We start from the raw sequence: 27,796 nt of genomic DNA, 5'->3' as shown, positions 1-27,796 counted from the left end.
GTCTGGTGGGACCGGGCAGTGACACAGGGAAGGTTTGTGGTCAGAAAACCTGCATCCAAGTTCTTCTAGTATTGTGGCCAAGCAAGTCTCTTAATATCCCCGAGCTGCTGTTTCCTCATGTTAAATGGAGAATAATTAGAATTCTGTATGTGTGTTCTGGTAACCTTTTGGTTTTGATATGTCAGACCTACAGAAAAATGGCGAGAGTGATCCAAGAAACTCCTTGGGTTAATCTCTTTACCCGGATTCACCACTTGCTTACATTTTGCCCCATTTGCTTTGTCGTTCACGCTCGTGTGTGTCTTTTCCCCCAGAAACATTTGAGAGTAAGTTGGAGACATCATGCCCTTTTTCCCCTGCAAAATTTCAATGTGTGTTAATCTTTTTTTTTTTTTTTTTTTTTTTTTTTGGCGGTACGCGGGCCTTTCACTGTTGTGGCCTCTCCCGTTGCGGAGCACAGGCTCTGGACGTGCAGCCTCAGCGGCCATGGCTCACGGGCCCAGCCGCTCCGCAGCATGTGGGATCTTCCCGGACCGGGGCATGAACTCATGTCCCCTGCATCAGCAGGCGGACTCTCAACCACTGCGCCACCAGGGAAGCCCCAATGTGTGTTAATCTTAAGATCAAAGGTGTCCTTATATACAGCCACAGAATAAATATCAAAATCAGGAAGGTTGATACTGATAGAATTTATTATCTGGGCAACAGACTGTATTTAAATTTTGTCAGTTATTCCATCGGTGTGCCTTCTGCCTACTGTTTCCTCACCCCCCAACCCAGCATCCAGTCTGGGACCACGTGCTGCGTTTCATTGTCGTGCCTCTTCATTCTTCTCTGATCTGGAACTGTTCCTTAGCCTTTCTTTGTCTTTCTTGACCCAGTTGTTAAAAGAAAAATTAGAGGCTACAGGCTAGTTATTAGGTTTTTCTGGTGCTTCTCATTCTTAGATTCAGGTTATGCTTCTTTGTCAGAAGCACCCGAGGAAGGATGTGTCCTTGGTGAGTCTTGTCAGGAGGTGCGTGAGTGGTATCACCAAGTCCATCTGCCATGAAATGACTGTTTATCTGGTTCCTCATTAAACTGTCACCCACACTTTTAGCCTCCATTGATTATTTTCTATCTCTATTTTTGTTTATGTATTAGTTGGTATTATACAGTAAGGAAGAACTTTCCCTTCTCCTCTACTTATTTATTTCTGTCACTATGAACTCAGGGATTCTTATCCAATGACTTAAATTCCAGTGCTATCATTATTTGATGCTCAGATTGTCCCAGATTTGTCCTGTGGGAACACTTCGCAGCTGCTTCTTGTGTTCGGTTGGGATATTCCCATCATTCTTTAAGCACGTCTTTCTTTTCTGACGAACAAGATGCTCCCGAATCATCTTATTCTTTCCCAGCCTCAGTCCTGGGAATCAGCTTTTTCTGCAAAGAGCCCTGGAGCCATTTGCTTTCAACAGAAATGGTATTTAGAAACCAAGGTCTGGATGTCAGATGTGCTCACTGCTAATCTAGGTCTTCCTTGTTACTATTGCATTGAATTCCATTGTGTGAATGAATATACCACAGTTTATCTGTTCTATTGGTGACATGTGGACCATTTCCAGTTTGGGAATATTTTGAAAAAGCTGCTACAAATTCTTCTTTTTTACAAGTCTTTTTCTGGATATGTGTTTTCATTTCTCTTGGGCTGGTTGTAGCGTAGGTGTGGGTGTATGCTTAATATACAAGAAAGTTGTCAGACCTTTACTCCAGGTCTGTGTGTATGTATACACACATAGGCTTTTATATATTTATAATATGCCAGCCTATATGTTTGTTATAAAATATAACTTTATTTTCTTAACAGTGTTTTTTATGAGAAGTTGTTCATTTTCATGAGACTGATGTACCACTGTGTTTGTTTTGTGGTTATTGCTTTCTGTGTTCTCAGAAATCTTCGCCCACCCCCTGACTATAGAGATACTCTGTTTTCTTCTAGAAGTTTTGTAATTTTACCTTTTTTGTTTAGGTCTTAATCTATCTGGAATTAGTTTTGTTTTGTTTTTGTTTTTACTGTCAACTTTATTTTTTTCATGATACAAATTATTTTTATTTTTAAAAAATTTTATTGGAGTATAGTTGATTTGCAATGTTGTGCTAGTTTCAGGTGTACAGCAAAGTGATTCAGTTATACATATACATGTATCCACTCTCTTTTGGATTCTTTTCCCATATAGGCCATTACAGAGTATTGAGTAGAGTTCCCTGTGCTATACAGTAGGTCCTTATTAGTTATCTATTTTATATATAGTGGTGTGTATATGTCGATCCCAATCTCCCAGTTTATCCCTCTGGAATTAATTTTTGTGTATGGTGTGAGATGAGGGGTTGAGGGGCGTGGTTCTTCACGTGGATGTCCGGTTGTTCCAACAGCATTTGTTGAAGAGACTCCTCTTCCCTTGACTTGCTTTGTTCCTTTGTCAAAAATCAGTTGATCACATAAGTGGGGTCTATTTCTGAATTCCTTATCTTGATTTTCTTTTGCTGTTACAGGACCTTTTTATCTCCATGTACGTTTGAAAATAGACTTTATTTTTTAGAACAGTTTTAGGTTTGCAGAAACGTTGAGAATATGGTACCAGGAGTTCCATATACCCTGTGCTCAGTTCCTCTGTTATTGATATCTTAACCTTAGTATGGTACCCTTGTTAACCAATGGATCGGTATTATTAACTAAGGTCCACAGTTCATTCAGATTTCTTTGGTTTTTACCTGATGTCCTCCTTCTGTTCCAGGATTCCCAGCCCCATCCCACATGGTGTTACGTAGGGTTCCGTCTCCTTAGGCTCCTCTTGGCTGCGACAGGTTCTCAGACTTTGCTTGTGTTTTGGTGACCTTGGCAGTTTTGAGGAGGATTAGTATCATGTTTTATAGGATGTGTATCTGTTGGAATTTGGTGTTCTTCTCATGATTAGAGTGGGGTTATGGTTTTCTGGGAGAAGACCACAGAAGCAAAGTACCATTTTCTATCACATCATCTCAGGAGTACACACTGTCAACGTGACTTATTTCGTTTGATTGTTGGTGTTGATTTTGATATTGAGCTGATCACCTGCCTGCGGCAGTGTTCGTGAGGTTTCTCCACTGCAAAGAGGCTCTTCTTTCCCCCTCTTCTGACTATACCTTTTGGAAGGAAGTCTGTGCACAGTGGGGTTTATGCTCCCTTCTTAAGGACACGGTATCCACATCCATCACTCGGAACTCTGCCTGAGAGACTGTACTCTTCTCCCTATTTATTTATTTATCCAGTCATTTATTTTGCTCTGTAAGATTTTGAACTTTTGAGTTAATTGAGACTTGTTTGTTGGCCTGTATGTGGTCTATGTTGATGGACATTCCATCTGTGCAGAAAGACTATCTTCTGCAGTTGTTGGGTTTGATGCCGTATAAATGTAAGTTATATGAAGTTCATTAACAGTGTCGCTTAGATACCACTAATCCTTCTGATTTTTTGCCTGTTTGCTTAGTCAGTTACTGAGAGAGGAATGTTCACATTGCCAACTCAGATTAGTACTTGTCTATTCCTCCCTTCAGTTTTGTCAGTTTTGCTTCATGTGTTTTGTTACTCTGTTTTTAGAGACATAAACATTTGTGATTTTTATGCTTCCTTATGAACTGGCCCTTTTGTCATTAAGAAACGTTCCTCTTTACCAATGGCAGTATTCCTTAACTTGAAGCCTATTTTGTTTGCTATTTATATAGTAAGCCATACTTCTTATGCTTACTGTTTTCACTGTATATATTTGTTATGGACTGGATTATGTCCTCCCAAATTCATGTGTTGAAGTCCTAGCCCCAAATAACTCAGAATGTGGAAGTGTTTGGGGAGAGGGCCTTTAAAAAGGCAATTAAGTTAAAATGGGGCCAGTAAGGAAAGTACTAATCCAGTCTGGCTTGGGTTCTAAAAAGAAGAGTAAGTTTGTTCACACTAAGAGACACCAGGGATGCCTGAGTACGGAGGAAAGACCAGGTGAGGACGCAGCGAGAAGGTGGTGTCTCTGGGCCAAGGTGAGAGGCCTCGGAAGGAATGAAACCTGCTGGTACCTTGACCTTGGACTTCTGGCCTCCAGAGCTCTGGAAGATAAATTTCTGTTGTTTAAGCCACCCAGTCTGTGGCATTTTGTTATGGCAGCGAACTAATATAATATCCTTCCCTTCTTTTCTTTCAAGTCCATCTTTTATAGGCAACATGTAAATGGGTGTTTTTATTTCATGCAGTCTGACCATTGGTGCCTTTAGTCGTGGTGTTTTATTTATATATGATCTAATTATTGATATGGTTGGATTTAGTCTTGTCATTTTTCTGTTGGTCCCCTCTGATTTTTCTTCTACTGTTCTTCCTTTTCTGCCTCCTTTTGGGATAATTGAGTATTTTTTTAGTATTCTCTTTTAATACTTTTAATGGCTTTTGTCAACACCCCTTTCATTGTTTTTATTATTGGAGGTACTTTAGGAATTATGCATATATTCTTACCACAGTGTACTTAGAATTCACGTTGTGTGACTTTCACATACAGTGTTACAATCTTGCAACCGTCTCCTTCATTTACCCTTCCCATCCCGTGTGGAAATTCTGCCACACAGTACGGTGTTGTAATTCTTGCTTTAAGTGGTATTTTAAAGAAACCAAGAGAAGAAAGTGTATCACATATCTGTAGTTGTTTGAATTTACCCACATTTTTACTATTTCTGCTGCCCTTCTTTGTTTTCTACATGGTGTTATTTCTCTTTAGCCTGGCAACAAGTTCTGTCAGTTTTTACTTCACCTTCGTTCCCCCCTCCCCACTTCTGAAGGATGTTCTTGCAGGATATGTAATTCTGGGCATGTAGCTTTATTTTCTTTCAAGCTTCTCAGCGCCTTATGGCTTCCCTTGTTTATGGTGAGAACTCAGCTGCGCACAGCTGTTCACGTACACCTAAAGTTTCATTTTTCTTCAGCAGCTTTTAAGATTTTATCCTTGCTTTCGGAAGTTTGTGATATACTCAAATCACAGTTTGACTGTGATTTTCTTTGTTTTTATTTTTCTTGAGGTTTGCTGAGCTTCTTTTATCAGTACATTAGTTTTTCATCAATTGGGGGAAATTTTCAGCCATTGTATCTTCAAATATTATTCCTCAACTCTCTCCGCTCCTTTCTTGGGACTCCACGTACACATGTTTTAGACAGTTTGATATGGTCACACAGATCACTGAGACTCTGGTCATTATTTTTTTAACATATTTTTTCTTTCTTCAGATTAGATTACATGTTAACTTTATTATCTTCAATGACTGTTCTTTCGTCTTCCATCTACTATTAAGCACATTTAATAAATTTATTATTTCTGATATTGTATCTTTCAGTTTTTGATTTCTACTTGGTTCTTTTTATTATTTCTTTTCTCTTTTGAGATTCCTGATCTCTTTGTTCCTTATTACCATTCCTTCCTTTAAAACCCTTAACTATATTTATAATAGCTGCTTTAACGATCCTGCTGCTAATTCCAAGATCTGGGGAATCTAACGGTTGGTTTCTAGCGATTGAATTTTCTCTTGACTCTGGGCCACTTCCCCTTATTTCTTCCAGAGCCTGGAATGTGTCATCTTTCTTTAGAAGCTTACTGGGATCTTGAGGTGGCTGTGTCTGTGGGTATTTTTCAAATAAAAAAAAATTTCTCTTTAAAGGAAACACAAGCTAGAGTGATCAGAAATCCAGCATTAAAATTTTTTCCTTGTTTTCAATAATTCTGTCTGAATTAGGCAAAATTGCTGACTTAATTTGTGTATGGAAAAAACCTTGACTATTTTAAAATTCTGAAAATTTTCAACTTTGCTCCCTCTAGATTTTCCCAGTGCTTCCCTCCCGTAATTCCTCCCGTAATTCCTTTTATTCTCATAGTTCGATGCACTTTCGTGTAGTAATACAAAAAGGAAAAGCTAAGAGAAGCTGAGATAAATTTTATTTTTTTAAAAGAAGAAAGGAAAAAGGTGGTGTTACATTTTTATAAATATCCATAAATATAGAGCGATAGGCAAAAATCTTCCAAATAAATAAATAAATATTGCCACGTGCTAAGTGACATAAGACATTGTGAGGCTCTCTTAGCTCTGCCAAAGAGAAAACCCCAAGGAACCAGTTTTCTGCCGAAGTCCTTTCCATTTAGGTTTCCAGTAGCTTTTATACACTATAATATCTCGAACGGAAAATGAAAACTATAAAGAAAATAGTTGCCGTGCACTGCTATATAGTTATTATACACAGTCTGAGTGTTTTGAAATAGGAACTCATCCTTCTAGATCAGCCTGAAACCATAGGTTAGAGCAGTCGGCCAATGTTTCTCTCATAAGGAAAAGAATGGATCCGTTTCTAAGGTCGGGTGCGTGATGGCAGCAGGGGGAGAAGGTGACTGGGAGGGAGCTGCTGTTCGCATCTACTCTGCTCGTGCATATTCTGCTGTTCAGGTGGCCATTTAAATAGAGGTAGGAGATGGGGCCCCTGAGGGTGACTAAGGTATCAGCCTCCCCCTGCCTGGTGCTCAGCTGTTCTGTGAGGGTTGGTTTTCCTCAGGGTAGTGCTGGGGCTCCTGGGACTGAAAGCTGTCTTCATTTGGTGCCCCCAGAACGTCCAAGTGGAGTAAGACCCAGACACGCCCGCCTAGGAGTGTTTTAGCTAAGCCTCTAGCCACGGCTACAGGGCGGGTTGCGGTCATGGTGAAGAGCTGACAGTGCTGGCTTTTCCTGACTCCTACACTGTGATCCCTGGTGGTTGGGCTTTCCCCGGAATCCCCGATGCCACTTCACAAAAGGACACAATTGGGGCTTCCCTGGTGGCGCAGTGGTTGAGAGTCCGCCTGCCGATGCAGGGGACACGGGTTCGTGCCCCAGTCCGGGAAGATCCCACATGCCGCGGAGCGGCTGGGCCCGTGAACCATGGCCGCTGAGCCTGCGCGCGTACGGAGCCTGTGCTCCGCAACGGGAGAGGCCACAACAGTGAGAGACCCACGTACCGCAAAAAAAAAAAAAAGACACAATTGGCACAAAAACCCAACCCAGAGCAGTCCCGGTGTCACCAGGCCCCTCCTTGCACATTTGTCAGATTCATCCAGAATGGATCACCACTCAGCCTGAAAGCAGAGGTTTAATTAAGGGCCTCTTGGGAGAGTTTGAATTTATTTCCATTTTGAAAAACAAATCCTAGCAGGGTAGATTTTCAGGAGCCAAGACCAAAACTCCTCAGGCCCAATTCACTCAAGCCAAAGGTAGGGCCAAGAGGCAGGGGCCACGTGGGAAGCGCAGCGTCACTCTGGGCCGGGCTTTGGCTGCACAGAGGGACAGAGCAGGGCAAGGGGCCATCCTGTAAGGAGCTCGCGTCTCTAGCTTGATCCCTGCCTCCGTCCTCCGGGCGCTCATTCTGGCTAAGTTTTGACCAGCCTACCCCCAGTCTTGTTGACGGCCCTTCTCCAGAGATGCTTAAGGAAGAACGAAGGCTTGAGGTTAGGATTTTCATGGGTTTTGCTCAGTCGAGCTGTTAATCCCCCAGGTCAAGGTTGCAAACTCAAACCCTGCCAACAGGGTCCAGGCAGATGGCACAAAGCAGGGGGCGGTGGAGAAGCCGCTGGCTTGGGCTCCCTGCTTCACCTCCCGGCTGGTCAACTCGCTAAGCCCCTGTTCTTAATGTTAGATGATGGAGAGGAGAGGAGAGGGAAGAGGAAGGGATGGGGGTGAGGGAACACCTTCTCTCCCAAAGGAGCGCGTCCAGGTGGGAGGAGGAAGGCGAGGGGCGCCACCACTCCGGCCTCCAAGGGCAATCCCCGGGGACCTCCCGCTAAGGGAGGAAGGGGGGGCCGGTTCGCCCCACCTCCAGCCCGCGCCCCAGACGGTTTGGCTTTCCGAGTTGGGCCGCCCTAAGCGAAGCTGGGGAAGGGCCGGCAGCGCTCGGCGCCCCCCGGCCCGGCGCGCGCGTCCAGCCGGTGGCCGCGGAGCACCCCCAGCGGGTCGCTGGCCGCAGGGCCGCTGTCCTCGGCGCTGGGGCGCTCTTGCGAGCAGGAGGCGGGCGCGGGCGTGGCGCGGGCGCGCGGCTTGAGCACGCTCAGCGGGTCCCCGCCGTCGTGCGCGCTGCGCGTGTGGCGCCGGGGCCGCGCGGTGGCGAAGTGCAGCAGCGGGATCTCGTTCCTGCGCGACAGAAACTGCGCGTACGGGGGCGGGTTGGTGCCCGGCAGGAAGGCACGCTTGGCCCGACCCAGGCTGACGAGGAAGCGGTGCTGCGGCGAGTGGTACACGTCGTAGCCGTTCTCCAGCGTCCGCTGCCGGAACCTGCAGCTCTCGGGGCTGAAGTGATGCTGAAAGCGGGGCGGGGCGACCGGGTGAGGCCGAAGTCCTCGGCGGGCTGGATGGGACCAGCTCCATCCGGGGACCCCAATTCTCCCACCCACTCTCCTCGGGCCTTGCCTTTAACCCTGTCGTGCCCTGCTGAGCAAAAGTGATTTCCACTCGTTTCCAAACTGCGGTTACGACTGGCAGGTGGGGACAGGCTTGGGGAGCTCGCGGCCCCGCCCGCGGACCCGCCGCCGGCACTTGGCTGCCTGGGGCGGGCTGGACGGAGCCGGCGCCTCTGTCTGCTTTCTGGACGGAGGCCTGCCCTCTCTCTGCCTTTTGTTTTTGGCTCGGAGGTGGCTTCGGTCTGTCTCCTCACCTGGACAAAGGTGGGCTGGGGTTTGTAGGGCCGCACATAAGTAAGGAGACTCCCCCTCGGAGGCAGAACAGAGTTTGGGAATTAAGGGACATGAACTTCATCACCAGGTGACCCACGTGAGCCCTCACTCTGCCACTAACTGGTGCTGTGTTTTGCTAAGTGCCTGCTAGGGCCTTTACGTAGGATGTCCTTTAATCCTCAGAAGTCCACGAAGTAAGTATTTTACAGATGAGGGGACTCTGTAGATGCCTGTATGCGGTCAACAGGTATTTATGTACTTATTTGTCTATATTTGTTCAACAGATATTTATGTACTCTGGGCCAGATACTATGGTGGGTGCTGGGACACAGAAGTAAGTAAAACAGAAAGTCATTGCTCTCTTGGAATTTCTGGTGGGAGGAGCTTCTGAGATGCACAGCCCTGCTTCTGTCCAATGCCCCCCGTGCTTTGGAATATGCCGCGCCCTGTAGTTTGGGAAAGCCCTTGCTCACCAGTCCAAAAGACCAGCCATCACAGCTGGGGCCGAGGGAGTTCGTTACAGATCTTGATTTGGGGGAGCCCCACAGGGCACATGGTCCATCCCACTTGACTTTTTCCAGGTGAGGAAACTGAAGTTGAGAGAAATAGGGGACTTGCCCAAGGTCAAGGATATCTAGTAACAAGATCATGAGACCCCAGTGGCTTCTCACCCTTTCTTTCTAATGGACTTTCCAACGTGAACGTATGTGACTTGAGGACCTGGGCTGCAGACAAGGTGCTGTGCTAGTTAAAAAATGGGGACCAAGGGCAGGTAGGACTAGAGACTGAGAGCCCAGATGCTCCAAAGCCAGATGGCTTGGGTTCAGACCTCAGCTGTATAAGCCTGAGCATTTGATACTTAGATGGAAAAAAGTACTCAGTGAAAACATCACCCAGGTAATGTGCAAGTGGAATCTTTAAGAATTACCCAGCACACAGAGAAACTCACAGATCCAAAAATGTTGCCTCTGAAGTCCATGCAGAGATATCTCCGGCTCACCACCCCTGTAATCACCACAAATCCCGCATCCTCAGATCTGATCATCAGGGCACCTATGGAGAAAATCATTCAAGTCAAAACCAGGCTTCACATCCAGCCCCTACCTCCAAGGACCCTCCCTTGATTGATCTAAAGGGTGGTGATGATTTCACAGAAGCCTCCTCTTGTCCTTGTTCAGCCTCTTTCTTCTGACTTCCCCTCCCCCGCCCCTCCCCCCTTCCCCCTCCCCCCCTTGCCTCCTGCGTGTCGTCCTGCCTGTAAGGAGCACCCTGAACTCCCAGCTTCCTTCCACCTGTACCAACGTGTTTCTCTCTCTGCTTGGACTCTCTTTATTTTCCCCTTTGCCTGTCTCATACTTCTTAATGTCTGTGGTGGTGGTCACATCCTCCCAAGCCTTCTGCTTTTGTGATGTTTAAATCTATGCCCAGATGTCTTTCAAGCATCCAGCTTGACCCTCCACCCAGGGAGCCGTGCAGGAGTCAGTGATACAGCAGCGAGCACCCTTTATGTGTCAAGAACTGTATTCCAATGGTTCTCCTCCCCCCTCTGCTTATCGAGGTCACTCACGCTTCAAGGCCAGGCTCAGATGTCACTATTTTATGGAGACTTTCCTAATCTCCCTAATCAGAATGACCTGTTCTCAGCCGCTCCGACTCGCCTCTCTCAGAGCATGTATCTCCTCACCTGCCTTAATAAGTTCACATGTCTGGTGCCTCCCTAGGGTGAGCCACTTAGAAGCAGATGGTGTATCTTTCCATGTCGAGTAGATCCTGGGATGCAGGGAATTACTTCTTGCTTCTTCATCGCTATTCTTGGTCCCTTTCTCACTTGGTGGTGCCCCCAGGTGCAGCCCCTCTCAAAAACTAGCCCTGGACAAAGGCCTGAAACCCATTCACACTACCTACACCCTGAGTAACTGACAACAGTTTTAAGCATGACCCCCCCACACCCCCATGGGGATGTGCAAGTCTAACAAGTACCAGTGAGTAGTTAAAGTCTCTGTTTTGTAGCAAGGGTACAATGAGACCATAAAAGGTGTGATATGAGTGCTAATTCAGCAAGACTCCTCCCCAGATGCTGTTTAATTACCTGACATTTTCTACTAGAATCATCTTTTCAGGTCTTGGGGCCTCTTCCCTTTGCCGACCACAGAATTTCCCCACACATCTCATTTGGCCTCACAGTTCCCAGGCAGGTAGCCCAGGCAGGGGATCGAGTCTTCTAGAAATGTAGCCTGGAGAGGGTGGAAACGCCAGGCATCTGTGCCCAGTAAGTGATGGTGCCTCGTGGGGTGACTCATAGCCCAGATCTACCCCCACGGAGGCTCAGTACAGAGCCCTCCAAGGAGAGCGGCAGGCAGTACTAGACACTAGCTGAGCACAGAGAAGTCAGAGTGATGTGGGGCAGAGGCCGCCAGGCTGGGAACAAGCCCAGGCAGAGGGCCAAAGAGGAGAGGTCACTGGTTTCCAAGTTCGGCTAAGGATTAGGCTTGAGGGAAGCTTCTGGAAGTGGGGTGGGGCATGGGAGGTGCGGAAGATATTAAATGCTCCATAACGGGGTTTGCCTGTGAGTCTCAGATCTATGGCTAATGTTGAGAGAAGGCCTGAGAGAGACATAAGGAACATGGAAGAAATTGTTTCCCTGATGAATTTTCAGTCTACTTGGGGGGAAAAAAAATTACACTTCGTAACTGTTTTTGAGATGTTGCACTCTGAGTATTTGACACATTTTAAACTCTCAAAATAGCTGCTGTGGGACTTCGCTGGTGGTCCAGTGGTTAAGACTCTGCACTTCCACTGCAGGGGGTGAAGGTTCAGTCCCTGGTCGGGCAACTAAGATCGCACATGCCATGGGTCGCGGCCAAAAATAAATAAATAAGAAAAGAATCCCACCTCCAAAAACCTCCCCCCACAAAACCAGCTATGTTGTTAATGTCACCAGTATTAATATTGGAAGTAGCAGCCTCCCCATTTAAATCATGAGGAAACCAAGGCACGATTCAAACTCAGGAAACTCAGGTCAGTGACCCTAACATCTTCTGCCCACAGCCCTGGAGCTCGTCTCCAGCTGACGTCACGACAAGCCTCAGAAGATGAAGTCAAGGGCCGAGATCCAGGCCACGGCCATGAGGCCCCCAGGTCACGGTACCCCCGAGGGGGTCAGGGGAGAGGGGCTGAGCCAGGAGCCCGGAACTGGGGCGCTAAGATTCTGGTCCCTGTTATGCCCTGTACTAACTCTGTAGCCTTGGGCAGCTCATCACTCGAGCCTCAGAGTCCTCAGCTGGGAAGAGAGAAGAATCACAGCTGTCCTGCCTGCTTCCCAGGGTTGCAACCAGGATCAAATGGGATGATGCTGTAAAAAGGTGCCTTGAAAACATTCAGCAGATGGAAGGCCCTGTGGAGGATGGCTGGCCTGCCCCTGACGATAAGCCCACACCCTGCCAGCTGCCAGCCGATGCCTGGGTCCCTGTGAGCAGTGTGCGTTGTCTCCAGGGCCAGTGAGGACAGACGACAGCCTTCAGGGGCACCGGGAGCTGCTGCCGTGAGGACGCACAGGCTTGAATCAAACCCACAGGAGCCGGTGCAAAAGTCCAGCAAAAGGAAGAGCTGATTGTCCTCCCCGTGCAGGTGACTGAGGCAGCTCTGCACCGACCCAAGGGCAGCATTTGGCAGAAAGAAGGCACCAACCGCTGGCTGCTGGGACCACACCTGTTGGAGCCCGGCAGGCGTAAAGGACATTTCCTTTCGTGATGCCGTGTCTGTGCACGTGATACAGAAGAAGCAGGGGACCCGGGTCCAGGTCTCCCCGAGGTCATTTACCGCCTATGTGACCACAAGCCAGTTATCTGAGTCCTTGAACCTCTGTTTTCTCATATGGAGTAGAATCATTTATTTCATTTGGTCATCTTTGGGGTGTAAGGAGATAACATTTTTATCTGCTATAAACCCACTTTCTAAATGCCGGTGATTGTTACTATTACCACTTTGCCTCAATCTCTGCTATAAAAGTAGAAAATTATCTGCCCTATTCTAGTCTCATGGTCAATAAATGATAAATAAGATGATGGATGTAAAGGACTTTGAGCTCCCCAAAGGAAGATAACATTTTGAAGGGTTAGAGAGCCCAGGGATAGTTCGGCTTCAAGTTCGGCACAAGAAAGTGACGTTGGGGAAGGAGAGGAAATAAAAAGACCAGGAGCCAGGGAGTAATATTAACCAGGGGAAATAAGCATCTCTTTGCTGTTGTTGCCACAAAGTGGGGCTCATGGAGAGTGGGAGGGTAGCCGTGTTCATAGTAGGAAGGAGACAGACATTGGAGACACACTCCCTGACACCAGCTGCAAGTCACGAGGGTATTGAATCTTGTAGGCAGATAATTTTACAACGATCAGCAAACCAGAGATGGGCTGAGCACTCAACTATTAATCAAGAATTTGGTAGAGCACAGTAATCAAGTGAACCACATTTCACTGGAAAGCTGTAATTAATTAGGAGGGGAAGAAACACTCCACGCCTTGCCATCAATGTGAAACCGTTGCTTTGCGTTCATCGGGGAGGTCATTACAAATCCTTCTCCAGCCTGTTACTTAGTTGTCCTACGGAGCTACAGGCATCCGTGTTTCTTCTTTCCTTTTGGGGTAACTTTTATCTTAGTGTGTATATCTGTCTGTCTATCTATATATATAATGCTCATGATAACTGATCTGAATAGTATAAATGTTATATAAACTAGCAAAAGTGTCTCTCTCTCGCCCCTGACTCAGTCCCTTCCCAGGTTCCTTAATTGCCAGAGACACAAGGCTTAGTAGGTTCTTTATATGACAAAACAAAATCACATTTCTGTAAAAAAAAAAAAAAAAATCTGAAATCAGTTCAGTTCACTTTGCTTCCTCTCAGTCATTTTAATTCATTCCAGCTAGCGCTCTGTGCCTTCTCGGGGCCCGAGGTCGGTGGCTATAACAGGGAAAATTCTATGATTCATGCTGCAAACTCAGTGGGCTGAGCCCTACCCACTACGGGCACCGCTCACAGCCCTCCCTCTCCCCCCACCAGGCCGTGTCTTCGGGGGCTTCCTTTCATCAAAAGGATTCTGTGATTATAGAGAAATTTTATAAGCATTCTCTAATTATCTGCAGCCCTTTCCATGTAGGGGAATCAAAATAATTTACCATAATCTACCGTCCTGCGTTTTAAATCGCCTCTCATCTTGAAGTGAGGGCGGCCTTCCACGAGAGGGCAAAACTGTGTTTCCTCAAAGCTGGTCATGAGCTGGGAGACACGAAGGTTGGAAACCTGGAGGTGCGTGAAGGGCTGGTCTTCCTTTGAAGCCACAGAGCTTTTCACGATGTCAGACACGTTGTAGGTTCTGCTAAATACCCATTGACTAAAACGGGCAATACTTCGGATGCATCAGCTGTATCCAGATTTATTTCAGAATTTTTGCCATGGGACTCAAACTTGGCTTCCAAGATGTTGACTCCTGAATCCACTGTGTTCCCCTAAGTTCTGGAACCTGTTTGGCATTTGGGGAGAACTTCCTCCTTTCTTTCACCCCCTGTCACCATCCACTGAGCACCTGAAGAGGTGTGAACTTCTGGCTTTGTACATGCCTCTCTCTCACTACCAGGTTTAAGGTCCTTTGACTCTTAGCAGATGAATGTCTTGCGTATAGCAAGGCCACAGCAAAATGACAGAATAATTTAGTGCAACAATAAAGGGCCAGTCGTTATTCCTATAAGAAATTGTCTTTAATTAAACAGAGACTGTGCTTACTCTTCCCTTCCTCTGATTGGATCTATTTTGAATCGGTTGGCATTTTTCTGGATCCTTAATTTTTACAGGTTTTCCTCAAATAGAAGACCTTGTCTTTCTCAAAATCCGTCATCCCCCCACCCCATTATTCCTTCTGGGGACGTCGGAAACACAGCTAATGGATTGACTATTGTGGACTGTGGTCCAACTTTCCACAAACCTAATCTTTAAAAACATTCCGGCTGTCTCGTGTTTTCAGTGAGTTCCCAACCAGATTCATTTGCTAATAAGTGGATCTTCCAGCTCCACAGAGAAGACTCCCCAGCTCATAGCATCCTGGGTTCCACTGAAGCCCCTAGTAAGCTTGTTGGATGAAGGGTGTGCGTGGATGGATGGATGGAGGCACTGGGTCAGACTCATCAAGACAGGATTCCTGGCCAGTCTAGTCTTTAATACATTTTCCCTGAGAACTTTTATAAGGCCAGCATACTAGAAGCTCTGAGTTGGAAAGGGCCTCTGGGTTTATCTATTCCAAGGCCTGGTCTGGTACCGAAATCTTCACAACCTCTACCGTTAACCCAGTCCAAAGTTCATGTGCCCAAACTCAGTGTCTACTGACCGATCTGACTTTTTTTGCTCCCAGGCTCCTTGCCTGTCTCTTGTACGTTTTTTGACTCTTTGGAGAGGGCACAGAGAAAGTGGCTGCCGTTGTGGGAAGATGGACTGTAGTTAAGATGGAAATTATTCTCGTTGGGAGAAACCAATACACAGTAATTGGGGAGGTGGAAGAATCTTCTCCCAAGGTTTAAACGCGCGCGCACACACACACACACGCACTCACGGATCCTGGGCGAGAAGCTAGGAGGCTGGAGTAGCCCTCTGGTCCAGCCGAGGCCTCCCCAAGTCCCTGCAGGTGGAGGCACAGATCCGTGCCCCCTCTTCCCAGCCTAGACGGAGCCCCAACTTACTGTAGATGGTCTGCTGGGGTGAGCCGTCCACGTGGCCGTCCCTGTGGATCTGCAGGTGGTAGCTGTTGCTGGCCGTGGCCGTGTACAGGTGGGTCAGGCCGCCCCAGCTGCGGCCCAGCGGCGGGGAGGTGTTGGGATAGGCGCGGACCGCACAGACCAGGGCGCAGACCCAGAGGCCCAGGCAGGCCCCCAGCATCGCGGCTCTCTGGCTGGTGTGGCGTCTGAAACCCGACCCTGGCTCTGCGCCTGGCCTCCCTGGACTGTTTCTCCTCTTCCTTGCTGGTTTCTGGCCTGAGGCTCCTAGGCTGCATTCCCTCCTTTTTTTCCCTCGGACTTTTAAAGGGTAGCAGTGTGACATCAAACAGGAAAAACTCCACCGTCCACATCCTCTGTGTTGTAATCAGCCCATTTGAAGAGAATACAGGGATCTCTGAGGCTCACGGAAGGCACGTCGGTTCCAGACACACACACACACACACACACACACACACACACACACACACACACCCCTCAATTTCAAGCCAACGCTCCCAAAAGTGAATGATGTGTGGGCAAAAGTTATCTACGACACTGGGTTGTCTGCTGACCTGCCCCACTTCCACCAGGAAATGCGAAGGCAGCCAGTGGTTCCGAAAAAATCCAGCTTCACTCATGCAGTCAACAGATGCCTGTGCAATTAATCTCCCATCAAGTCCACTCATTTTGTTTTTCTCAGTCTTTTTAATTCCAATCCGGAACTAAGCGCCCAGAGCTTTGTCTGTGCACAGCCCTAAGTGGGTGTTCTGAGGGATACAGAAGGAATCCAGGTCAGTACCAGGCAGTGGCGTCCTCTGAGACCCCCTCTTCGTGAAAATGTGGGAGACCGAGACAGAGGCACAAAAGCAAGGTTGCAGCCTTGGGAGGGTTTCGAGACTGGAGGGAAGGAGAAAGGCCTCAGAGTCCCTGCGCCTTTACGGAATGCTGAGGTTTGATTGCTCGGTTTCCCTGATTTGAACTGCCGAGGGCAACTCCACTGGTATTGTGGTCTCTCCAATAGCGTGGAGGTGAATTCAGAAACCTCATGAAGATGACAAGTCTGCTGGCTAAGCCCAGGGACCGGAGCCCGGGAGGGTCCCGGGAGCAGAGCGGCAGGCCAGGCGTCCCCAAGTTTAGTGTCTGTGGGGGGCCTGGCTCCTGGGACTAGATGTGCCCTCTCGTGTGGGGCGACAGTCCTATCACGGGCCACCCCTGGGGGGCAGGCCACTGCACGCCTTCTAGAAAAACATACGTGCGGGGGGACTGTCGCGCTTCCCACGTCCCCTCTACTGAGTGCAGACCACGTGCGGGCGGCAGGCTGGAGATCGGGGCTGCTGGCAGAGGGGAGCGATGTGATCCCCGCCCCAGGCGCTCCCAGCTAACACAGAAGGCACCATGGGAAGGGTGGTCACACAGACGCGGGCACAAAGACGTGGCATTGGTTATCCTGCCCATGCACGTGTTTTTATCGTTTACAAAGCATTTTCACGGGTATGAGCTCATCTGAACCTCGCTGCCACTCTGAGAGGTAGACTCCCCAGGTGTCATCCATATTTTAAGTTTAGACACGAAGAAATGGAACTCTTGGGGTTCACACGTCCAGAGTCACAAAACAAATCAACAGGAGAGCCGGGACAGGGTCTTCCGGTTCCCTCCGCTGCCCCTCCGATGATGATCTCAGAGACACCTGGCACTTACGGAATTTATGATGTGCTTTACTTATAGTAACTCATTCACTTTTCATAATAACCCTTTGGAGAGGTACAGGTACTTCCTCTGTATAGATTAGGAGGCCAATGTAGACAGTTTAAATAACGCACCCAAAGATGTGCAGCTCACGCCGGGAGAGGTTGGATTTGAATCCGGGTGTCCTGAGCCGTCCCCGTGTTGGGGCTGAAGCCACAAGAGCAGGAGAGACAGGTCCAGGAGCAAAGGGGCATAGTGCTCCTTGCCTGGACCCAGGATGTGTCTCTAAGACACGGGGTGCTGCCCCCCCAGGTTAGAGAGAAGATTTAGGACGCTTCAGTGCTGTGTGAGACAGCTCTCTTTAGTGACGGCCACAGAATGGTTTGTACATGTGTTCACCACAGGATGCAAAGCAGCGCAAACATCCTCAAGGGGCCCACGATGCGAGTGAGCAGAGAAGACCTTGTTCCATACAAGGCGCCACCATGTGAGAGGCGTTGGGTGACCAGGACGGGTGCGACATACCAGAGCATCTGGAGGACGGACAGACCTCGGTAGTGGACACCGTGGTCAAGGGGGACTTGGGGGCAAAGGGGCTTGAGGGAGACTTGCAGGGTGGGTCAGAGAGGGGTTTCCCAGCCGCTGCCAATGCGCTGCAGGGGGCAGGGCAGGTGTCTTGAGAGAAGGATGTGGTCATGCGCTCTGGTCCCAGACTGGTTGGAGGTGGAACCTCCCTGGCCACTTCCGTGTGTCCTGTTAGGAGACAGACCTGACGTGCCGGCCTACGTCACTTCCGAAGACTCCCCACCAGCCCTGAATGCCTGGCAGGTGGATCTGAGGGCAGAGGACCGCCCAGGGGAGTAGGCTGATTTCGGGGAGAGGAAGGATCCCCCACTTGGTGAGAGTGAAATAAGGTGCAAGCATCTCAGAGTAATTCTTCCCACCTGAGATAAGGAAACATTGAGCTTGGAGGTAGGGATTTGCCCAGTAGCAGGGATGGCAGACCTTCCAGCTCCTGGCTAGACTTCCTGCCGGGGGCTCCCAACCTGGCTGCCCGAGAGAACAACCATAACTCCCCCAGGACCATCCTTCGCCCTGCTGAATGAAGGTGAGACTCTTTGCACTTGTTTCCAAAGCTCCCTGAGAGATTGCAACCCCTAAGCCTGACTCTACAGTTCTTATCAAGGAACAGATTTTGCACCCATCCTGTGCGCTGGAGTCAATACACAGGGACCGAGCCACATCTCACTGTCCATCCCCTTCCAGGATTCCAGCCTAAGATGTACATGGGATTTTCTGGGGAGTCCTAGCACTGAATGCTAAGTCCGTACAGTGCTCTGAGCTTGTAGTTGTGGCATCTCCTTAGAAGCTTCCGAGGGTGAGGATGACAGAGCCCAGGGTAAGTGTGCTCCTTTTCTTGACCCCTGGAGGGCATCAGCTGTCACTGCACAGGTCGGAGGATCTGGGAGCGTGTGACCTTGGGAACCAGGTGTGAAACCCTGGTACCAGATGGGAACAGGAAGCTCAGGACAAGACCGGCGGCTTGTGGGTTTTGGATATCTCTGTCTTTGGATCCCATATGGCTGCCTGGGATGCAGCAGGTGGGGACATCTGTCCTGGCATTGGGAGAATTTGCCCCGGGAGCTCTGTGGAGGACTTCCGGTCCAGACCCTGCCTGTACAGTCATAGAATAGAGGCTCTGAATATGGCCTGGGGACTAGACAAATCTGTATTCCCACAAGTTCGTTCCTTCCCCTCATCCCCTGACTTCTCAGAATCCTCTCTGAGAAGGTGCAGAGAATTCTCTCCCAAGGTCGTATTCTCTCCATGTGAAGGTTTTCAACAATTTTCAAAAAAAAAAATGTTGTTTTGACTGTTGTTAAACTATGATGAAAAAAATTTCGAGGAATCTTGGTAAAAGAAAGACCAGGGAATGGGGCGGTGGTCTCAGGATGGGCCACGGTTTTCTTTGCTTTGTTGGACTCTGTCTAAAGTCTCCGTCTGCAGACGGAGGTCTCTGCTCCCTATTCCCACGTCTTCATGATTCTGGCTCCATCATTTCAGCAGTGGTTTCCCTGGCATCTTGCCCATCCAATCCCTGGGGTCAGGCAGATGGATGTCTAAGCCTCCAGGATGAATGGTCATAGGGGAAGAGCTACAGCCTTCCTGAAAATGCCACCCTGTGTCTTCTTCTCCTGACGATGAAAGCTCCACTCCTAATATCCAATCCTATTCTCTCTTCCTCTAATGCGTCCAATCAACCCACACGTAACTGTTTATGGAAAGTCTCTTCTCTGGCTAGTGCTTTGCAGAAAGTCTTTAGGGAAGCCTAAGAATGAAAAAGCACAGTCCTGTTCTTCAAGGCGCTGGCGATGCTCTGGGCAGAAGACCGTTTGCTTCTGTCTGGCTCTTCCCAACCTACGATGCACACACACACCCAGCATCCCATCTGATGCTCTGACAGTCCTGTGAGGAGTGCTAGCAGGTCACTTCAAGAACTTCACTACTCAAAACTACTATGAGGTATCACCTCACACTGGTCCAAATGGCCATCACTAAAAAGTCTACAAATAATAAATGCTGGAGAGGGTGTGGAGAAAAGGGAACCCTCTTGCACTGCTGGTGGGAATGTAAATTGATACAGCCGCTAGGGAGAACAGTATGGAGATTCCTCAAGAAACTAAAAATAGAGCTACCATATGATCCTGCAGTCCCACTCCTGGGCATATATCCAGAGAAAACTACAATTCAAAAAGATACATGCACCCCAATGTTCACAGCAGCACTATTCCCAATAGCCAGGACATGGAAGCAACCCAAATGTCCATCTACATTTGAATGAATGGATAAAGAAGAAGAGGTTCATATATACGATGGAATACTACTCAGCCACACAAAAGAATGAAATAATGCCATCTGCAGCAACGTGGATGGACCTAGAGATTCTCATACTAAGTGAAGTAAGTCAGACGGAGAAAGACAAATATCGTATGATATCACTTATATGTGGAATCTCAAATATAACAGAAATGAACTTGGCGGGAGGGGCTCTGCTAGACGGTGACCGAGAGGAAGCTGTCGTGAGAACGTGGAAGGGGGAGTGGCTGGAGGTGAGGAGAAGCAGGAGATGGAGGTCTTCCTAGGACAAGAGCATCTCTTGGGAGCAAATGCTTTAGTGGCAGGACCAGCCCTGCGAGTGTACCATGCACGCACTGCACCCTGTTGTCTGGGGCTGGTGGTACCTGGCCACCGTCTGAGACAGTGAGGGGAACTGTGCACTGGGAGGACACCCACAGCCAAGAACTGGAGTGCAGGGGCATTTTAGGGCAGTGAAACTGTTCTGTAGGAGACCGTGATGATGGAAACGCAATACGGTGCGTTTGTCAAAACCCACAGAGCTCACGACACACTGTGGACCCTCACGTAAACTCTGGACCTTTATTAACCATCACGCGTCACTATTGCCTCATCGACTGTGACAAACGTACCACTTAATGCAAGATGCTGGTAGCAGAGGAAACTGTGTGTAGGGTGGGAAAGGGGGTATATGGGAACTCTCTGCTGTCTGCTCGAGTTTTTTGTTAACTTATAACTGCTCTAAAAACGAAAGTACATTCAAAAGAATGAGAACAAAACTCGGCCACGGTGTTTGCCTGAATCAGTGTCACAGTCACTACCTGGAATAATTCATTCCAGGGTCAGGGAAATGAAATGTGTCAGCACAGCATCTATCTGCCTGCGTAATTAGTTACCTTGCGTTCCTTTAGATAAGACGTGAGCAGATCCCTTACCCGCCCCCGTCATGTGTATCAGCTTCCCCGTCAAAGGGAACCTGTTTCTTTTGAAATCTGTGCGTGCAAACTGAGGGACCATGTCCTCCCTCTGACCTGTTTCCCCATCTGTAAACTGATGAGGTGGTGGATGGTGAATGAAACAGTCTCTGAAGTCCCTCCCGGATGCCTTAGTCTGAGAGTTTCTCTGAGGGTTGCACACCGTCTTGTCCTCCAACCCCCTCCTGCATTGTTTGCTTAATCACCTGCTACACTTGACCTGATCGACTGGGAGTTGCCCACCTGTAGACAGTGACTGGAAGTGTTTACATTCTCTGCTGGTGGCCTTGTTTCTCTCCCACTGCCTTGCTTATAATGTCCACAGTGGATGAGGGATCAGCTCAAGCAAGGCAGACGCCTTTAATCTCTATTTTATTTATTTCTCTATTTTATTTATTTCCCCTCTGATCTGTATTATTTAGTTTTTTACATTACAGATTCTATTTCACTTCCAGTGATCGGTCTGTTCAAATTATCTATCTCTTCCTGATTCAATTTGGTGGGCTGTGTGTTTCTAGAAACTCATCCGTTTCTTCTAGGTTGTCGAATTTGTTGACATATAATTGTTCATAGTATTCCCTTATGGTGTTTTGTTATCTGTGGTATCAGTTGTTATGTCTCCTTTTTCATTTCTTATATTGTTGATTTGGGTTCTCTCTCTTTTCTTGGTGAGCCTGGCCAGAGGTTTGTCAATCTTGTTTATCCTTTCAAAGAACCAGCTCTTGGTTTTGTTGATTTTTTTCTATTGTTTGTTAAATCTCTATTTTATCTATTTCCTCTCTGATCTTTATTATTTAGTTTTTTAATTACAGATGCCTCTAATCTAATATTTAATATCATACATAGGACTATGTTTTTTTATAATTTAGTATTATAGGTCACTATTATAATAGAGGTACTCAGAAGGAAACCCAAATATATAAATAAAACCCTCATTATACATTCCCCAATGAAATACAGGGGCTTCTGTAATATCACAGAATCCATGCCTCTGCGGTCTCTCCTTTGGTGCTAGAACAAAGTTTATGCTGCAGGAGAAAGAGGGCTAAAGCCCTGCAGATGCCTTCTCTGGGGACCCCGGGTAAGGGAAGGTCACAGAAGAGCCTGACAGCAGAGGACAGAGAATGACCAGTGGCTGCAGCCTCAAGTCCCCTTTCCTTCCCTACGTCTTCCCCCGCCTCTTTTCCGCTAACACGCTTCTTACTGGAAACCCTCTCCTGGCCTCCACCACTACAGCTCGGGGGAGATAAGACGACGCTGTGTGTCCCAGGCTGTGGGAGTGATTTCACAGAGGGTTCACTTTGGGTGAAAAGAACAGGGCTGTGCTGGTTCCGTTCAGAGTAAAGTCAGAGACTTAGGTCAGACTTGCTGGGGAAGCATGGGGGTGGGGATGGAGGAACCGGGGACACAGCTTTTGAATAAGGATTCTGTGTGAAGTTTATCAATCTGTACCTCCCACACTTCCACCAACCAATCTCACTTTTTTTTTTAAAGAAGTTTATAATTCGAAGTGGAGCTTTCCTGAGCTGTGCGTCCTGTAAGTCCCCAGGGGTAGCAGGTGTGCAGGGCCGTTGACTCTTGGCTGCAGTGGCAGGGACCTAGGAGGATGGGCGTCCAGTGTGCCGACAGATGTCACCTTCTATGTCGGCCACCATGTGAAGACAATTGGGAAGCCCTGTTCCAAGGTCACCAGGTAGGACCTTGCCCCAGGTATAAAACAACCCCAGTGACAAAGTGCTTTCTCACACCTACTTGGGCCCACGTGTAACCCCAGGGAGGAGGCCAGGGCAGTGTCACAGCAGGAGACATTTCAGCGGCGTTCCCATGGTGATCTGAACTGAAGCCAGGACTGGTCCCCATGCCCCAAGTCTTGTGTAATAACAGAAGCCCCCCTGACATTTACAAAGACCTTTCCTAACGGAATACTCTTCACGGAACATCCTCACGTGCATTCTCCTGTCGGATCTTCCCGACCACCCCGTGGGAGAATAAGAATCCCATTTTACGTATGAAGAAACTAAGGATCAATCTGGGATTTGTGCGAGGTTCTACGCCTCGACTGTGGCAGAACAGGGAGTCAGACCCCGGCCGTCTTGCTTTGAATTCAGAGTTCCGCCAACGACACCCCCCTGTCCTGTGAACATTCCTGTTTTCAGGGACTGAATTGCTGGGATGGGAACATGGTAGGCAGAGAACACCACCAGGGGAGAGCTGGGAGGACGTGGTACGCTGGGAACAAGCTCTACAGGGTGAACTTTGGAGGTTTGCTCTCTTCTAGGTGGGGAAGAAGGAGCAAAGTCTAGAACCCTCCGTGGCTCTGCCTGCCGGGCTTTGCCGGGCTACCGCCTTCTCCTAATACCCCACTCTGCTCCTTTGACCAAAACCAGAAAGAAGACAGCGATGCCTGTCAAGCTGGGACTGTTCTCAGGGAAGAACGGTGGGAGCTGTGGACTGCAGAGTCGTGTGTGTGTGTGTGTGTGTGTGTGTGTGTGTGTGTGTGTGTGTGTGTGTGTGTGTGTGTGTGTGTGTGTGTGTGTGTGTGTGTGTGTGTGTGTGTGTGTGTGTGTGTGTGTGTGTGTGTGTGTGTGTGTGTGTGTGTGTGTGTGTGCGCGCGCGCACGCGCAGCCTGCCTGATCTGATTGGCGCTCGAGGGCTGCCCATCGGAACCCAGCCCGCCCTCACAGGATGCCTGGGCCTCGTCACGCAGCCCACGTCGGAGAGCAGACATCCTGGTGCCCACTCACCTCCTTGGAGCCTGTGACCAAGGCCAGCCTACCGTGTTTGGGATGCAGCACATCCGGACCCGTGTTATCTTGGGGTCCTGGGACTCCTTGGACACACTGCCCTGCCCCCTCCCCTCCCGGTGTACACGTGGCCTCCACACACTTCTGCGAAGGCTATTTCTAGCTGAGGGGCTGGTGATTCAGCCCCAGCCTGTAAGGTCAGGTCGTCTGCGTGCTGCAGCTGGGAAAGCCGGCCTGACGCGTTGTGGGTTCAGCAGAAAGCAGGAAGCCGGGGCTTCCGGAGGCAGGCATCCCCTCAGGTTGCTGAGGCGTAGGGCTGGGGCAGACAGGATGCTCCGGCCCGCATGATGGGGAGGGGGTGGGAGTCCGCCGGGAGAGGCAAGAACCTAACCTTCTCGCCCCTCCCGTTGTGCTCCGTGCTCAGACCCCTTGTTCCCTCTCTATCTGTGAGTCACTTGTCTGCAGTGTGGCTCGGAGTAAGCAGAGTCCTGGGGTTGGACAGTTCAGGCCAGAAACGGGGCTCTACCCCATCGAGCCACTTCCCCGCTCTGAGCCTCTGTTTCCTCACCTGTCAGAAAGGAGGTCATACCTACTGTATAGCACAGGGAACTCTGCTCAATATTACGTAACAACCTAAATGGGAAAAGAATTTGAAAAAGAATAGACACACGTATATGTATAACTGAAACAAACACAACATTGTTCATCAACTCTACTCCAATATAAAATAAAAAGTTAAAAAGAAAGGTCATAATTGTAGCTGCCTCATTAGATAGTCAACCAGATTTAATACTATGACATATGTGGTACTTAATTTCATGGGAAGGGGTCACATAGCCCCGCTTGGTAGACGGTAAATGTTTCTTGTGTTTAGGGTTCCTTTTCCCCAACCTCCCTTTGCAGTTTCAGACGATTCCCACATGGCTCTCATCTGCTCTCAGAATTCCTCACAGGTGACCTTCAGAGCCATCGTCATTTCAGAGTTATTTCCGATACCTGGCACGTGTTAGGAGATTATTAAGTATCTACTGAATGAAGCGATGAGTTCTTCCCTGAGCTTGACGTGATGGCAGGACACTGAACTTGGAATGAAAACAAACACAAAACAAAAACCTGGGCTCAAGTCCCAGCCTACCCCACAGCTAGTGGCATCACCAACCATGTCAGCGAGAGCATCCCGTCTCGGTGCCCCTCACTCGGCTCCCTGTCGGTGGGACCACGGCTCGTGCCCAGGCTTCTCCTGAGGGTGTGGGGACACATGGGCGAAGGGTGTGGCTCTGCTTTGGAAGCAGCTCCAGGCAGATTATTCTTTACCTCCAGTGATTTCTGATTCCCACTCCAGGAAGCCACATCTCTTCTGTCGAACCCAGTTTCATATTCCCATGCTCTCAACCAGCGCTGAGGTTTGCCTGAGCTGTTTCCTCTTCCTTCTCTTCCTCAAAACACAGAGCTCCCTCCCTTCAGAAAGGAGCCCACTCACCTCGTAAAGGAAGCCACCCCCACCAGCCTTCCCCAGACCCGAGGGCGTCAACCAATCATCACTCCAGCCCTCCCTGCACAGATGTGTTGAGTAGCACGTGGTCTATTCCTTTGTCATGCTCTCGTATTTTTGAGGAATTCATCCATTCACCATAACTTTATGGCAGCCGTCAGGCACCCGTCACGCCCATGGTGCCTTTCAAGGCGAGACCACTTGATCTCATAATACACCATATTAACAAGCTGAAGAATAAAAACCATATGATCATCTCAATAGATGCAGAAAAAGCTTTTGACAAAATTCAACACCCATTTTTTAAAAAAATAAATTTATTTTATTTTTATTTATTTTTGGCTGCGTTGGGTCTTCATTGCTACATGCGGGCTTTCTCTAGTTACGGCGAGAGGGGGCTACTCTTTGTTGCAGTTCACGGGCTTCTCATTGTGGTGTCTTCTCTTGTTGTGGAGCACGGATTCTAGGCACGCAGGCCTCAGTAGTTGTGGCACGCAGGCTCAGTAGTTGTGGCTCATGGGGTCTAGAGTGCAGGCTCAGTAGTTGTGGCACATGGGCTTAGTTGCTCCACAGCATGTGGGATGTCCCCAGACCAGGGCTCAAACCCGTGTCCCCTGCATTGGCAGGCGGATTCTTAACCACTGCGCCACCAGGGAAGCCCTCAACACTCATTTATGATAAAAACTCTCCAGAAAGTGGGCATGGAGGGAACCTACCTCAACATAATAAAGGCCATATGTGACAAACCCACAGCAAACATCATTCTCAATGGTGAAAAACTGAAAGCATTTCCTCTAAGATCAGGAACAAGACAAGAATGTCCACTCTCACCACTATTATTCAACATAGTTTTGGAAGTCCTAGCCACAGCAATCAGAGAAGAAAAAGAAATAAAAGGAATACAAATTGGAAAAGAAGAAGTAAAACTGTCACTCTTGGCAGATGACATGATACTATACATAGGGAATCCTCAAGATGCCACCAGAAAACTACTAGAGCTAATCAATGAATTTGGTAAAGTTACAGGATACAAAATTAATGCACAGAAATCTCTTGCATTCCTATACACTAATGATGAAAAATCTGAAAGAGGAATTAAGGAAACACTCCCATTTACCACTGCAACAAAAAGAATAAAATACCTAGAAATAAATCTACTTAGGGAGACAAAAGACCTGTATGGAGAAAACTATAAGACACTGATGAAAGAAATTAAAGATGATACCAACAGATGGAGAGATATACCATGTTCTTGGATTGGAAGAATCAACATTGTGAAAATGACTATATTACCCAAAGCAATCTACAGATTCAGTGCAATCCCTATCAAATTACCAATGGCATTTTTTACAGAACTAGAACAAAAAATCTTAAAATTTGTATGGAGACACAAAAGACCCCGAATAGCCAAAGCAGTCTTGAGGGAAAAAAACAGACCTGGAGGAATCAGACTCCGTGACTTCAGACTATACTACAAAGCTACAGTAATCAGGACAGTATGGTACCGGCACAGAAACAGAAATATAGATCAATGGAACAGGATAGAAAGCCCAGAGATAAACCCATGCACATATGGTCAACTAATCTATGACAAAGGAGGCAAGGATATACAGTGGAGAAAAGACAGCCTCTTCAGTAAGTAGTGCTGGGAAAACTGGACAGCTACAGGTAAAAGAATGAAATTAGAACACTTCCTAACACCACGCACAAAAATAAACTCAAAATGGATTGGAGACCTAAATGTAAGACAGGACACTATAAAACTCTTAGATGAAAACATAGGAAGAATACTCTTTGACATAAATCACAGCAAGATCTTTTTTGATCCACCTCCTAGAGTAATGGAAATAAAAACAAAAATAAACAAATGGGACCTACTGAAACTTAAAAGCTTTTGCAAAGCAAAGGAAACTACAAACAAGACAAAAACACAACCCTCAAAACAGGAGAAAATATTTGCAAATGAATCAATGGACAAAGGATTAATATTCAAAATATATAAACAGCTCATGCAGCTCAACATTAAAAAAAGAAACAACCCAATCCAGAAATGGGCAGAAGACCTAAATAGACAATTCTTCAAAGAAGACATACAGATGGCCAAGAAGCACATGAAAAACTGCTCAAAATCACTAATTATTAGAGAAATGCAAATCAAAACTACAATGAGGTATCACCTCACACTTGTTAGAATGGGCATCATCAGAAAATCTACAAACAACAAATGCTGGAGAGGGTGTGGAGGAAAGGGAACCCTCTTGCACTGTTGGTGGGAATGTAAATTGATACAGCCACTATGGAGAACAGTATGGAGGTTCCTTAAAAAGCTAAAAATAGAATTACCATATGATCCAGCAATCCCACTACTGGGCACATACCCAGAGAAAACCATAATTCAAAAAGACATATGCACCCCAATGTTCATTGCAGCACTATTTACAATAGCCAGGTCATGGAAGCAACCTAAATGCCCATTGACAGATGAATGGATAAAGAAGTTGTAGTACACATATACAACGGAATATTACTCAGCCATAAAAAGGAATGAAATTGGGTAATTTGTCGAGATGTGGATGAA

At 47.7% G+C, this 27,796-nt stretch overlaps 1 protein-coding gene across 1 annotated transcript; it reads right to left on the bottom strand.

The window, feature by feature from the left end:
• Positions 1 to 7,925: 7,925 nt before the first annotated feature.
• Positions 7,926 to 15,647, bottom strand: FGF23 (fibroblast growth factor 23). The gene is made up of 3 exons (XM_060167082.1): positions 15,452 to 15,647; positions 9,682 to 9,785; positions 7,926 to 8,360 (listed from the first exon to the last, which is right to left on the bottom strand). The coding sequence occupies exons 1-3, from the start codon at positions 15,645 to 15,647 to the stop codon at positions 7,926 to 7,928; spliced, it is 735 nt and encodes a 244-aa protein (XP_060023065.1).
• Positions 15,648 to 27,796: the final 12,149 nt, after the last annotated feature.

This window comes from Lagenorhynchus albirostris, chromosome 11, assembly GCF_949774975.1.
Source record: "Lagenorhynchus albirostris chromosome 11, mLagAlb1.1, whole genome shotgun sequence".
Classification (NCBI taxonomy): domain Eukaryota; kingdom Metazoa; phylum Chordata; class Mammalia; order Artiodactyla; family Delphinidae; genus Lagenorhynchus; species Lagenorhynchus albirostris.
The sequence above is the reverse complement of the archived record's forward strand: the minus strand, read 5'-3'. Positions and strand labels throughout refer to the sequence as shown.

Coding starts and splice junctions, on each gene's coding strand:
- FGF23 (XM_060167082.1), bottom strand. CDS start 15,647: ATGCTGGGGGCCTGCCTGGGCCTCTGGGTCTGCGCCCTGGTCTGTGCG. Junction 9,786..15,451: donor ACCCCAGCAGACCATCTACA/GTAAGTTGGGGC, acceptor TTTTCTCCATAG/GTGCCCTGATGATCAGATCT. Junction 8,361..9,681: donor GAGGCAACATTTTTGGATCT/GTGAGTTTCTCT, acceptor CCCCGCTTTCAG/CATCACTTCAGCCCCGAGAG.